This window comes from Archocentrus centrarchus, chromosome 18 (assembly GCF_007364275.1).
Source record: "Archocentrus centrarchus isolate MPI-CPG fArcCen1 chromosome 18, fArcCen1, whole genome shotgun sequence".
In the NCBI taxonomy this organism is placed as follows: domain Eukaryota; kingdom Metazoa; phylum Chordata; class Actinopteri; order Cichliformes; family Cichlidae; genus Archocentrus; species Archocentrus centrarchus.
This window is the reverse complement of record NC_044363.1, coordinates 15,956,728-15,972,430: the sequence shown is the minus strand read 5'-3', so window position 1 is coordinate 15,972,430 and position 15,703 is coordinate 15,956,728. Positions and strand designations below refer to the sequence as shown.

General features: G+C 40.0%; 1 protein-coding gene across 1 annotated transcript in view; it reads right to left on the bottom strand.

Annotated features, from left to right (window-relative positions):
* Positions 1-599: 599 nt before the first annotated feature.
* The window catches only part of LOC115797025 (Fc receptor-like protein 5), a 28,922-nt gene continuing 13,818 nt past the window's right edge, over positions 600-15,703 (bottom strand). The window contains exons 5-8 of the mRNA XM_030753507.1: positions 7,011-7,280; positions 6,614-6,892; positions 3,807-3,918; positions 600-741 (exon numbers count right to left, since the gene is read on the bottom strand). Coding sequence (XP_030609367.1) covers positions 600-741; positions 3,807-3,918; positions 6,614-6,892; positions 7,011-7,280 — 803 coding nt within the window. The remainder of the gene's footprint in view (positions 742-3,806; positions 3,919-6,613; positions 6,893-7,010; positions 7,281-15,703) is intronic.

The following is a 15,703-nucleotide window of genomic DNA, read 5'->3' as shown; positions in this document are numbered from 1 at the left end:
AATATAAACTCAGGCTACCAGGATCACTGCTTTGAATCAAACATATTCTCTTTCTCACTCAAAGTGACTACTTTTAAACAGAAAAGGATAAAACAGCTAAAGAGCTGCTGTTAAGCTTTTATACCTGCGGTTGAATTTGAATTCACATTATAGTAGTCAGAGTTCTCCCTTGGGCCAACGCGTCGCCCTGTTAAAGTGATCAAATGAAAGCATTTAAGAACAAGAAGTAGCACAGCATACCCTGCTCTGGCAGACATTTTAGCTGATTTGAACATAAACGCTCTCCTCAGTGACATGTTTATCAGAGGTCTTGGGGATGGGGAATTATATAGGAAGATATAATCGCCAACCTCTCCACGGTGGAACAGCTGCTGTATGACCTCCTGAAGAATAAGAACACGTGGACATGCAGTCACGCACAACATATAACCTCCCAGTAATTCAAGGAGCTGCTGACAGCAGCACCAGATCTTGCTTACTATGACGTAGCCAAGCCCACTGCTGGTTCCACTGTTAGCAGACAGTGGAAGCCTGTGGCATACTGCTTAAGATGCCTCACAGTGGCTGAGACACACTACAACAGATCAAGCGTGGGCATGCTACACCCCCAGCATCATGGGAGGGATCCCGGTGATAGCAGCAAAATAGACAATATCAGAGTGGCGAGTGCAGCAGATGCCTATCTGCAGTCCATCACGAAGTTCATACAGACTGGATGGCCAGAACATGTCAGCAGAGTACCTGTGAGTATAAGAGATTTGATCCAAATGAAATCATAGCTGTCAGAGTACAGTGGCCCTGTGCTCAGAGGAAGCAGAATCATCATGCTACAGCTGATGAGAGAGGAGGGTCTCCAGAAAATTCACAAAGGTCACTGGGGCCTCGTGAAGTGTAGACAGAGGGTAAGCTCATCTGTGTGGTGGTCCCAGCTCTCTACAGGCATCAGCAACTTTGTTGCATCATTAAGGTGTGCAGAAAACTGAAATGATCACAGCAAAAAGAACCTCTTATTTCCACACCACTTCCAGATTATCCACAGCAAAGAATTGCAATGGATTTCTGTGAGTATAATAATCAAAATTACCTGACACTAACAAACTCCATCTAAACTCCAACATACAAGAAAAATAACTGCACCTGCCCCCATAACATGAGCGCAAGGTCATCACATCCAGGAGCTGAAGTCATCTTCATCTTACACATGTTCAGATTTCCAGGTGAGTGTTTGATTAACAGTGAGCCTCAGTATTCATTCCACAGAGCTCCAGGAGCTGCCAAAGCAGCTCAATTTTAAACATTGCACTTCCAGCCCTCATTACCCACAGGGCAATGGGCATGCATAGAGAGCGGTCCAAACATTGAAAATCTTCAAATAAGCCAACCCAGTGATGGAGCTAATGGCTTAAAGATCCACTCCATGCTCCCACCACCATACATCCCAGCAGAACTGTTAATGGGGAGAAAGAACTATGCTCCACATCCTGGAGAAAGAAATCTTTGGCCAAGACAGCCCAGCAAAACTGTAGCCAAAGAAAGGGATGGGGGAGAGAAGGCTGAACATGCCTATTATTACAACCACCACCATGGTGCTTGCTCCTTTCCTGCCTTGCAGCTGGCAGATGCAATCATGTCCAAGCTGGACCATGAAAGGGATTATGGCCAGTGGTGATCTGAAGCAAGACCACCAGCCCATGATCCTTCATCATAAAGTACCACAGGGAGCTGAGCTTCGTGGTAATTGCTGCTAATTGTTTTCCCAGTCTATCCCAGTGGCAACCGGGAGAGCACAGGGAAAACATTTACTCTGACACCTTCGAGACTGTTCCTGTCAGCAAGAGTGTGACTACATCAACAAACACTGTGCCGAAACAGACTGCCGAAACAGCAGAAGACAAGTGAATGTTATATTTCCAGCTTATGCTGACATTGATGTTGGTGATGGTATATTTACAGGGTGGCAAACTGTTTACATACTACAGTAATTTTGAAGTTTCAATAAGACTAACTTACTGATGCCAAAGTTACAGATATATTTATATATACAGATATATATTTGTTCAGATATAAGCCTGATCGACATTAATGTCTGTAAAGTTTAGTTTGTGCACTGTTAACATACATGTAACGCTGTGACAAGGGCGATGTCATGTGGTTGGAATGCACACACTACAGGCTTATAGTCCGTTGCTAATGGTGTGTGCATGAAATGTTAACCTGGCTCCAGTGCTGTCTTTACACTAATTTACACTCCAAACATGCTAAATCTCTCAAATTTCAGAACCTGCTCTCAGTATTGCTGTCTCTCTTTCGCTCAGTCACTCCCACAACTTTCACCTGCTCCTCAGCAACCACATGCTGCCAGTTATGGCAAAAAAGTCAATCAGGTGACTAGGGGTCACCAGTCAGCTTTTGAGCAAATCTGGTTAAACTGGATTGATAGTTTTACTGCGATTTTGTTAACAAACAGACCAAAAGTAATACCTGTTCCCCCTCAAAGGGTGGAGTAGCAACCACCCTCTGTTATTATTAGTGATCATAATTTAATTATTATTGTTAAAAACTTTGATCTGAATCACAGATGAGACATTAGTGTAATCACCTTCTGATCCAGCAGAAATAATAATGTTATATTAATTTTAATGATAAATACAGTTACTTTATGATCACACAGCTTCCACAATATTATATTAATTAAAGTTTATACTTTCCATTTTCAGTGTTTTCAGAGCCTCTGATTGTCTCATAGACACAAAGATCACCTGCAGGTCGAGAAAATCAGTCACCTCATGTGTGTGATACTAATTTAAAACAAGTATTCTTACCAGTCACATTTGTATTAAATGTTGTTATTGTCTCAGCTTTGTTTGATTCTACAGTGTCAAAGCTGCAGCAGACGTAAGACTAACCATGAAGAAGAGAGGAGTACACTTGCTGCTGAGTCTCATGCTGACTGACCCCCTGGTCCTCAGCAGAACCTTTTAAACATGTAAAACAAAACATTTCATTTACTTGGTTATGGATTTTACATTCTTGTTTCCACTTTAGGACCACTGTTTAAATGCACTGCTGTGCACAAAGTTTTGACCCACCCTCATTTCTTTAAATGCACCAAAGACCTGAAACAGGACCTGAGAGAAGCATCTGCCCTTCAGAGGCTCCATCCACTGTTTGCTGAATGTATTTCAAATAACACAAAACTGGTGCACTAAGAACAAAACAGTTTTATGGAGCCATGAATCCAAATTTGAAATTTGTGTTTCAAATCATTGTCAGTATGAATGGATGGTCAGGAGAGCGGTACCACAGTGAGTGTCTGCAGCCATTCGTAAAACATAATGGAGGCTCTGTCGTGGTTTGGTGCTGCATTTCAATCAGTGGTGTTGGAGATCTTGGCAAATTGATATAATTATAAACACACATAAAAGTGCAATCAGATTATGATCCATCATCAGGAAAGCATCTGATTTCATGATAATGATCCCAAACAACACGCAGTGGAACACTATCAGTCATGGATCAGCCTCCTCAGAGCCCAGACCTCAGCATTATTGAAACAGTGTGTGATCATCAGAACAAAGAGCAGCCATCGTCCAAAGGAGAGCTTTGAATGTCCTTCATGAAGCCTGGAGAACTATTCCTGAATCCTACTTAAAGAAAAGACAAGAAAGCTGCCTCGGAGAGTTCAGGCTGTGCTGAAGAATTAAGGTGGACACACCAAATATTGACTTTCAAGCTTGCTAGAATTAGATGCATGGAACTGCATTTAAGAGTAAAATATTTAATATCAGAATTTCAAAAAGTCTCACCTTTTGACTTCTGCAGCATAGAACAAGAGCAGAAGGAAAATAAATATGATTCCAGAAATGAGTCCAATGATCACCACAACAGGAAGTAAAGAGCTTTCAGAAACAGCCACAGCTGTTGGAAAAGAGAAACATGAACTGTTACCAACAAGAAACTTAGTGTCAGAAGGTTCAGGTCAGGTCTACAGAGCAAGAAAAATGCTGCTATTTTAACACTTTGTATTTACCCTGTAAAGAATGCACTGAGCTAATGAAGCCTCTAAAATTACAGCTTTAAAATGTTAAAGTCACAAGCATGATACCATTTCTCTGCAGCCAGTGTGTCGTAATGACGCAGCAGATAAGGAACCAGACTAGAACTAGATTCTACTTTTGTTCTAAATGTTATACAAAGCTCATATTGAACACTGTCAAAGTGATCACTCCAGTTTTGTTGAAGACTGTTTCAATATGATTCCAGAAATGACTCCAATGATCATCACAACGGGAACTAAAGAGCTTTCAGGACTGCGCACGGCTTTCTTTTTCTAAATTTTATATTCCTAGAGCAGGGGTAATTAACTCCAGGCCTCAAGGGCCAGTGTCCTGTTGGTTTTAGATGTGTCCCTGATCCAACACACCTGAATCAAATGGCTGAATTACCTCCTCAGTGTGCAGTCAAGTTCTCCAGAGTCCTGCTAATCACTTCTATATTTGACTCAGGTGTGTTGAAGCAGAGACACATCTAAAACCTGCAGGACACCGACCCTTGAATACCCCTGACCTAGAGCACTCACTGATGGAAAACTCACTGTTTTATCAATCCTGACTGACTGACTGTACTCTGTGTAGTAAACTGGGTCTCCTCTTCCTCCTCTGCACCAGTAGAGTCCTTCCTGTGAGACTCTGATTTGTCCTCTTGTGTGGTCAGAGGTTCAGAGTGTTTTCTCATCTCTGTACCAGTAGTATTCCCATCCAGATGACTGGTTCACTGAGCAGCTCAGGTCACATTGCCTCCTACTGGACTGTCTCGCATATCAGAAGTTATTTGGGCCTTGGTTGATCTGCTGTTGAGTTTAGATAGAGATGAAAATGTATATTATATCTCACACACAGGTCAGGATCACACTAATAATAACTGCCTCCATTTTACCTCCTTTCCAAGGAGGAATAAGTCCAAAATGAAATATATGAGTGCATGCATTTTATAAAACTAAACATGGTAAAAGAGTCCAATCAGTGTTGGTCATCCACTTGCTCCTCTAATATAGGCCTCTAAATCACTTAAATAGATCGTGAAGTAAACTACAAGATCTCAGAGAGCAACACATCATGCCACAATTTAAAGAACAGCTGAGAAATAAAGTCATGACATCTATCAGTCTGTCAAAGCCATTTCTGAGGCTTTGGACTCCAGTGAACCACAGTGAGAGCCATTATCCACACACTGAGAAAACTTGGAACAGCGGTGTGAACCTTCCTACCAAAATTACTCCAAGAGCACATCGACAACCATCCAGGAGGTCACAAAAGAACCCAGAACAACATCTAAAGAACTGCAGCCTCACTTGGCTCAGTTAAGGTCAGAGGTCATGGTTCAACAGTAAGAAGGGACTGAGCCAAAAATGGCATCCACGGGAAGTTCAAGGAGAAAACCACTGCTGACCAAAAAGAACACAAAGTCTTGTCTCACATTTGCCAAAAAATCCTGAAGGAGAATGGCCATCCATCAGTTCATGACCTGAAGCTCAAAAACACTTGGGTTAGGACAATGATTCAAGTGGTTTTGGAATGGCCTAGCCAAAGTCTGGACTTCTATCCTATTGAGATGCTTTAGCCTGATTTTAAACAGGTCTTTCATACTGGAAAACCCTCCAATGTGGCTTAATTAAAACAATTCTGCCAAGAAGAATAAGCCAAAATTCCTCCACAGTGATGTGAAAGACTCATTGCCAGTTATCGGTGGCACAGCAAGTTAATCAGTTTAAGGGCAATTAGTTTTTTGCACAAGACCAGGTAGGTTTGGACAAGGTGGGAACTAACAAGTACAATACTTTGTTACTGTACGTAAGTAGGTTTATCAAGTATCTGTACTTTACTTTAGTAATTATTTTTCTGGTCAACTTTTACTTTTACACCCAACATTTTTACACAATATCTGTACTTTCTACTCTTTACATTTTCAAAATGACTCCTACCTTTAGGCTTCAAACATCAAACCGATCTGAGCCTAAATGGAGGAACAATAACACATTAGGCTTAAAATGTGTTACAAAGACTTAAAAGAACCATAACCATAATTATGCATCATTTATAGGGCTGTACTCAGGGGTTACGGTGCGCCAGAACAACCGGAACAACATTTTTGGTCCATAAGTTGCAGTCGCGGTACTTCAGCATCGTAGCTAGTGCTACAGAAGAGGAGTGAAAGAGGTCAAACACAACATAAAGCGAGAGAGAGAGAACACTGAAGCCTTTTACATACAAAATTCTCAACACACATTATTCACAAGGCTTCTATGTTTTAATTTCTGACCATCATTAAGTATTATGATCTGATTAGATTATTTGTAACAGTTTGCTTTAGTTATGGAACAGTCTTCTTTCTGCATTATGAGAAAGAATCAGCATCTTTCCTTATTAGAAAAAAAAAAATCTCCAAAATATATGCACTGATATCAACCCAGCCCTTACACTCACATCACTTGACTCTGTACATCATTTAAACAGTTTTGGGAAAATGTCACTATCCTTCTTTCTAGGCTACTGCTTGTAGCTGTGCTGACCATTGTGATGTGTAAAATGTAGCTCAAACAACAAACATGACTTACTTGACACTGTCAGTGTGAAGGCTTCACTCCACTCTGTTGAAGAATATGAGTCATCTCTCCTTCGACTCTTACACCTGTAGTCTGTACTGATGGAATCAGAAACTCTGAATTTCCAGTAACTGAAGTGTGTCCATTGTGTGGGTTGGTCGTGTACTTTCCATTCATACTCCCACTCGGTGGGTTCTCCTCCTTCCTGCACCTCACATGTCAGAGTGATCGTCTCACCAATGAATATCTGAGGCCAGTTGTGTTGTTGTTTTATAAAAACTTTACTGGAAGCTGTTTACCGATATTAACAGTTAAGATACAAACAGAAACAGGAAATCAACAGAGATAATTTAACATTGTGTGTTTGCTAATCATGAGTGAACGTTTCAAACTAAATTACTGAACTCACAGGTTATCTCAATGCTGACTTCATCACTTATGTCAGTGTAGTAAACTGGGTTTCCTCTTCTTCCTCTGCAGCTGTAGATTCCTCCTTGAGATACTCTGATAACTTTGTTTGGTTGATCATCTTTTCTGATTTGAACCTCATTAGTGTTTTGAGTGCGTCTGAACCACTCATATTTCCACTTAGCAGAGCTCCCCACAGAGCAGGTCAGTATCACACTGCCCCCTACTGGTATGATTGTTATTTCTGCAGTCAGTGTGGCCCTGGGTTTATCTGCAGTTAAGACAAAGAAGGAAAAAGAGATACATGTTATTTATTACATAGACATAGAAAAAAATGATACTTAAATTACTTTATGTTTTATGTGTTGTGTTTCAACTTGATGACAGAGCCACACTTGTAGTTGTAGATCTGTAAATAAACTCAGTGTAACTGTTTGTCAATTTGTTTGTCCATTCTCTGGCCTGAAGAAATCACACTTAATGTAAACTGACTGAGTTCACTGATGGGACACACAATGAGGGCTCTGTCTGGTTTTTATTAAACTTTGATGTTTCTTTTTTCTTGTTAGATGTAATTTTATCCACAGTTGTTGTTTTACATTAAAACACACACATGTAGTAATGATGATCACAGAGTCTGTGAGTATTTTTTGTGCTGTGTACACTGTGAGCAAAGTAACAGGTAAAATACAGACGTCCTGGTTAAAGTTTCAAGTTTCACAACATCAGAAAAAAGTTTCCATGTCAACATTAATTAAATGTACTCAGCGATCATAAATTTATGCTATTGCTCACTGAGGACTTACCTGATACAGTTACAGAGACAGTGTTACTGCTCCTTTCATAACGTGACCTCTTCCTGCGACCAAAGCACTTATATTTACCAGTGTAATTAGTAGATGTAATTAGAAATGTGTAGTCTTTGTGTATGTTGTAGGGGATGAATTCTTGACCATCCTTGTCCATTTTGTATTCCCAGATGGTGCTGGCTCCTACCTTCATGTTACACATGAAGGTAATATATTCTTCGATGAAAAAACTGGACCACTTGGGTTCAATAGTTAGCTTAGCATCTAGAATCCAACACAACCACAGAATTAGCAATCTAACACACATTTATGAACCACACAAGACAACATATGTGTTTCTGTGTTTGTAAAATGATGAATATATTAAACATGCTTAAGAGTGATGCAGCAGGCTGATATGAATCTTTGTTAATAAAAAAAGAAATGAAAAACAATCTAACACACTTTTACGCACCATAGGAGGCAACATCTGTGTTTATACTGTATGTTCATATATGTAAAAATAATAAGATTGATGCAGCAGGCTGAGATGAATCTTTATTAATAAATAAAAAGAAAGAAATGAAAAAGTGAAAGTGTTCAGTCACCTTGAGCGTGTCCAGTGCAGAGGAGCGTACAGAGCAATACAATAAAGGCAGAAACTTCAGACATCATCAAACTAAAGACACACTCAAATATGGCAGAAATAAAACACTTGGGCTTTTAGCAGTGGCTGCTGTGATTGGCTGCATTTTAGATTAAGATGTAAAATGCATCAAATGATCACAGATGCAGAAACAAACCTTTCTTAGATAAACTAAAGCAGCTCCACTCTAATCTGAGTCAGTGCACTAAAATCTAATCCAGGCTACAAACAACCATGTTGATAACAAACATGAGAGTCCTCTGTTCAAATGAACTGAAATGCTCCAAATGACTGATACTCTGTTCTTCTCACTGAAACATGTTTATCAGTCAGTATGAATCAAACTATAGAAGTCAGTGATGTACTCACAGAATAGGCCCAGCTCACAGAGCAAAGTGGGTCCCATCCTCACATCCAGCAGCGACACGTCTGAAAACTTCTACAACTTGCTGTAAAGAGAAAGAGTGAAGCAGCAGCTATGACACACCAACAACTGTGATCAAAAAAAGAGGTGTTTTTTCCTTCTCCTTCTTTTCTCACTGCTTCCTTCCTTTTACATAGAAATGACACAACTGAGAAGGTCTGTCCACAGCATGCGTGACACGTTTATCCTGCTGCTGCAGAAACATGTCAGGCAGATTTTATGAAAGGCCTGTAATACAGAAACACAACAAGATTCATAAAGCACTAGTTGCATCAAACGTGTCTTCTCACTGTGAGAGATCTAGGTGTTGCTAGCTGTGTGCGGCACACTTTCTTGCTCTTTTTTCCATGAGGCGGGTAGTCTGGGTCCTCCTCTGCAGGGCGAAGCTGCAGCCTGTCTTTCTGATGCTCGTCATCTGTGATCTCACTTACATTTCAGGTTCAGTTCAAGCCTCCTCTCTTTGCCACAGAGTCAGCTAACCTGTGTGGTAATCCGACCTCCAGCCTTTTATAGTCTTTTCATCCATGACTTAGAAGCTAATGAATGTTTGTGTTTCATAAACTTTTTTTTGTGCCAGTGGGGTTTTGGAGTGGGTCCCCAGCAGATTCTTTGCTGTGGTTATTTGGTAATTTGAACACTCTGGGAGGTGGAGAATGTGGAAATTTATGGAAACTTTTTATTTTACTGTTTTCCTGAAGTTTCTTAGTCAGTCTGCAAATCACTAACAAATATTGAGCTAACACCAAGTAATAAGGTTATAAGTTAGTAAGTTAGTTTACTATTATTTGAACTCATTTTCTTTGTTGGGTGTAGTTAAGGTTTGTGACGTATTAAAATTCAAGGCAGACAAAAGCTTTGAAATGCAGTTTTCTTGAAAGTATTTCAAATACTGGAAAAACTGCATTAGAAGAATTAAAAATAAAGAGTTCAAGAGTTTCACTGAAGTCCTACAGAAACAGAGACGGATATTTGGCTTCCTTTGTCTGCTCACTCAGCTGGCATAGCTCCCAGTCCACCTGTAGCCTGAAGCTTTATCAGAAATGAATCAAATGATTCATAGAAAAATAAAGTATCAGCTGGTGGCGATAAATAGATGTCATAACTCACTGATGGTAAATGTTCACAGCGGCTGTCGGTAATCCACAGACTCTCGCACACAACAGTTAAATCTGTAACTAAAAATACTTTTTAACTGAGAAAAGTGAGCTTCACTAATGTAAAGCATCCCATTACATCACTGCAGACTCCTTTAACATGAAATTGTGGTTTGGTCACCCACAGGAAGTGAGCTAGCTCAGGAAAAACAGAAATGATGTTCTGAACAGAAGTCAGCATGAAAAGGGTCCTGCCTCCTCTCTCAGCTCACCTCTGTTACTGGAACTGCTGGATTATGTCAGCTGTAGTTTCTTATGTGTGCTTTTTATTTTTTCGTTTGTTGCACTCTCAGTAAGCACACGGTGGGTCACTTTCCTGTGGCTCATGGAAATCTTTTTCAATCAGATTTTAAAATGGAAGCTGTTGATAACCATTTAGTTTCCAATACAGGCTGAAACCCACTGAGATAAAACTGAAGAAACACTTTTACTCGAATCAAATATCAGCTTCATAAAACACTGCGACTCTTCTATGAACTGTTTCCACTGAGACAATTAGAGTAAATGCAGATTTTGCAGCTCTTTTGGCTGACCACACAAAGCACTGTCAGTCTGATATCTGGAGAGCAGAGCTGGCAAACAGTCGTATGAATGCTATATTTGTCCTTCTTGTTTCCTGGTGCGTGTCTTTATATAGAGTCTAAACTGCAGCCCAACAAAGAGACAGAGGTTTGAGTGAACTGCAGTTTATCCCCACATCGGTGTGTCAAAATGTCATTATTTAAACTGTACACTCATGGGGCTGATAGAAGAAGAGGAAAAAGAATATATGTTAGAAAGAAGTAGAAAAATGGTGGAGAATCCAGCTTTGCTGCTTGGCTTCCAGTTACACTTGTTTGTTTATTCATTTTTATGGCTACCTGCTACAGCCACTAAGTACAAATGTAACCACTCTCCGGCACTGAGTGTTTCTCAGATGATATTAACCACCATCACGTGCTGCCATCTTAATAAATATTTTCTTGCAGTTGTACCATTGTGTGTTGTTTGTTTGTTTTTAAGTTTAAATGTAACATTTTTTTTGTTAACAAATCAGGTGGTGAGCACTCTGGAAAAGTGTTAAAAATTAAACTAAAACTTGATCCGGTGGCTGTTTACCATGTTGGAACTGGCAGCCATCTTGGAAAATAGTGACCAATTTGAAAATTCAACAAAAGACAAACGACAACTTAGCAAAGAAACAGTTTTTAATTGTATCCTTTGGGGATGTTTGTTCAATATAATAATACAGAATTGTATTTTTGCACCAGCAAGGTGTTTCCCAAGAGCTGTTTGCCAAAAACCTAGTATATAAAAAACACTGAGAAAACTGGACACGTGGAGGACAAAAGAAGTGTTAGGCCAAAGAAAGCTGTCTACAGAAGATGAACGGTATCTGAAAGTCAAGAACTTTAGAAAAAATTAAAATAAAAATAAAAAAAGCCAGCAAAGACCTGACACAAGACCTGATAGATGCTTCTGGTCTTTCATTCGATTAATCTACTATCCACTAGTGTTGTAGTACTCGAGATCGGTCTTGGTCTCGAGACCGCTTTTTGATGGTCTCGGTCTTGTCATGGACTCGGACATTGCGGACTCTGGATTTATTTCAAGACCAGTCAAGACCACAGCTCTTGGAAATATCACTAATTGCCAGAATACTGTCCATTTATTTGTTAACATCTTTGCTTTTATTGGATGCAAAACGTACTGATTCAAATCCAACAAAGTTTGGCACTCCTCTGCCTCTCAAAGGAGCGCACCTCACAGACTCCGCCCCGGCTAGGTCGCTGCTATTATCGCTGCTTACGCCTGTATCATTTCACCGCAGTTTGCAATCTACCACAGAGCACGGACAGTTTCATTCACAATGTGCACGTTGGGTGCACTAGGGTCATGCGTGTGCTGCATAAATCGAAATAACATCCGGCATGAACACGAAGAGAAGTAAGAGGGAAAATGAAGATCAAAGGAAAATTTCGGGCTTCCGATTCAACAAAAAAATCCCAGCATGAAAGGTAAATACCAACCTTCATGTATTTAGATACACAAACTGAAAATTTAATGCAAGTTTTAGGGCTGCAACGATTCTTGGAGTAACGCAATTCGATTATTAAAAAATCCTCGACACAAATTTGTTGCTTTGATGTTTGGTTTCAACTCTGCAGCTCAGGTGTCTCCGTGTAAGCGGAGCGTTTCCTCCACATTAGTTCTCCATCGCTGTAACAGATTTCCGCCATTTGAAAACAAAAACAAAAACAAAAAAACAAAAAAGGACCCTTTAACACGAGTGGATCGCTGAGATGTTTTTCCACGCCCCCACTTCTCTGTGCTGTGAGTGCGCATGTTTGAATGTGCGCGTGTGTTGTGCAGAGGATGTCAGCTGTTTTTTCTTTACCTCAGCTGTAGCCACCAGAACAGACCTATAACCACAGTGTACTGGGGAAAGGGGGGCTGCCATTAGCACTAACAATCGTTCGGTGCCCCCCACACCCCCACACCCCCACCCCCTTCAGTACAGAGGGGATCCGTCAAAATGTTTTTATCAACCACCTGATCAGCAACATGAAGAACAGAGAACTTTGTAGCTGCTCCATCCACCCTGTTTGTTTCACACAGAGAAACATCTGCAGTACAGAATTAAAATATGCAGATGAATTGTTAAAATGAAAAATTATTTCTTATCCAATTACTTGATTAATTGACAGAGTAATCAATTGAATACTTGATTACTAAAATAATTGATAGTTGCAGCCCTACTTGTATTCAGAAAACCATAGTCAAACATTAGTTTTCAGCACCAGTAGAGCTATGAGAGGCCTTCAGAATAAAATACTACAGTTTCCCAGCAAGATGATGTCACTTCCTATTGTTGCATTAAAAACGTGATAGTTTATGCTCACAACATGGTGGCTGATATTCAAATGTAGGAAATGCTTTTAGCAGCTGAGGAATCTGGATTATGTTTTTGTTTATGTTTTTTTATGTGATTTCTGCAAACACAGTGGAAGGAAACGGCACTCTGGGACACATTAACTGCTTGATATATAAATGTAACTTTTCTGGATTATATGCAAAAAATGATCATTCTATCGATCTAATAAGGCCTGATTTAGAGTTCTGCATTGATCCTTTGTGCATAACTCAAACCTGACATGCACCTCAAGAAATGTAACTACACGTCCAAAAAAACTGATTACTGCTTTCCAGTTACATCTTAGGTCCCATCACTCAATTAACAAGTGGGAGTGGCATTTAGCGGTTAGCATTAGCTTACTAATTAGCATTAGCGTTAGCGCTTAGGTGAGAAATATTTCTTGCTAGAACCCTGAAGTTACCATGGCCACCACCACTGGTAACAGCAGAGAAGTAAGTTGTTTCTCCGCCATTAGTACATTGAGCTAGTGGTGGGCAGATCGATCCTGATATCGATAATATGGATGCCAGCGTTGGTATTGGTATTGATCAATATCAGTGTAATGAGATCGATACTTTGGCTTCAGTTTCTCTCCTGTATGCAGTGCTGCAGTTTCATCAAAGATGCGAGCTGACTGTCTAATGGGCTCGACACACGGGCAGCGACAAACGACAGCGACGAATGGGTCGCATCGCCACTGGGGTGAAACCGAACACACGGGACGCGATAGCGACGGCAGCTTTGCGAATCGCGCTCTTACGTCACTCGTCTCCAAGAAATGTGATTGGTTATGAACTGGAGGGATTTAGACATTTTCAAAGCAGTCCGTGTCAGACACGGCAATAAAGATGAGGAGTCTGAAGATTTTATTGGAACTGACAGAAATCTTGCTGTTAAGTCTCCTCTACAAAAGAAAAAGACAACCTCGCGTTCATCCTATATTAGCACAAAAGTCCTCTCTATCGGTCTGTTTAACGTTAGTCTTGCACCAACACGTTCTCATATGGCTGCCTTTTATGTTTAACTCGATAATCACTGTGTGAAGTGTCATATAATATAGGAAAGTCAAACACAGCTAAAACGATGCTTTCCTTCCTGCTGAAAGTGGTTGCAGACTGCAGTGTGTAGCATACTCTTCGCTCATTGGTCAGTCAATGAAACTCTTGCTGATTGGTTTAGTGCCACGCGACAGCGATAAAAGTAGAACATTTTCCAACTTTGTTGTGTCGCGTCGCCTGGTCGCGTGTGCACGTCTACGTGTACGAGCTCGAATTTCACATGCACGAATGTCGCCGGTCGCTTAGCTGGAGGAGGGCAAGCGATTGTCGCCTCATCGCACAAGCTCCATAGGAAATGAATGGAGAGCGAGCGACGTCGCTCCCCGTGTGTCGAGCCCCTAAGTGTCGCTCCTGTCACAGCACAGAGCACTTTGCTCCTCCCCTCCCCACAGTGTGTTTTTATACTGTCATGTGACGCATAACATATTTTATTTGGGAAAAAAAAAAGGATTTTGCTATGAAACATTTAAATCAAATTTAAATTTAAATTTGTAGAAAATTAGTGAATGAAGGGACTTTTTTTATTAAATTTTTTTATAATACTTTCTGAACGATCTACCTGGAAAAAAAGTTTGCATTTGTTCTTGAGTGATGATTTTGTACACTCAATTTATGAAAAAAAAAAATCCAGACATCAATGTATGGGGAAATTGTTTTATTCTATTGTTTCAGAACAATAACTTTTATTTTGATAAAATATTTTCTACTTACATATAAACTTTGCCCAATTCTGTCCTGGGTTTTAACTAATTAATGATCCAAAGGAAAAAAAAATCTCAAACCAGTTAAACTTCATGGAAATTCTTCATAATTATTAAAAGTATTGATATCAGTATCGGTGATAATGGCCCTGTGGTTTACTTGGCATAGGATCGATACCAAATCTTGAAGTATCGCACACAACTACATTGAGCAGCATACATGAGGAGTGATTGACAGTGCTAAGATCCTCCTCCTGGCTCTGATTGGTTGTTTTTGACTGGGAGCGGTTCAGGGAGGAGGTGGAGGAGCTCCTTTTTTTTTCGAACATTATCGGTCTCATACATAGACATGGTGTCGTGACATGGTGACAGTTTTAACAAATATGTAAAAAACAGATTTTTTATAAAGTTACATCCTGCAGCTTTAATCTGTATAAGATTAAAGGCTTTAGTTCTTACTGTCGATGAGTGTTTGCCATTTTTTCAGTTTTACACATTTAGCTATGTGGTTTTGAAAACGCACCCATTTTACAAAGATTGTTGGTTTAAAAAAACAACACAACTTTATGTATTGTTTATGAAAGGCAGAGAAAAGTTAAGACTATTGTGATGAACTATGAATAATTGTTTTACATTCTGTGATAAATGATGGAAGTCACCCAGGAGTATTAAATAAAGATGGTTTATATTTATTTGAGCTGTGAGTGTTTAATATCAGGATGATTTTATGGGAATGTGAATCTTTCAGATCAATTTGAGAAGTGATTTGATTATGTTTCACATTTTATTGGGTCATGTACCGTCAGGCACTGGTCTTGGTCTTGTCTCGGTCTCGCCCTCCCTCGGTCTTGGTCTCGACTGGTCTTGGACCCTAAAAGTCTTGGTCTTGTCTCAGTCTCAATACACTCTGGTCTTGGTCTTGTCTCGGTCTCGGGCTAGGTGGTCTTGACTACATCAATAGTCATTGGGTAGGGGCTCAGCTGCTACTCCTCCACATCAAATGTACTTCCAAGTGTTTAGAGCATGC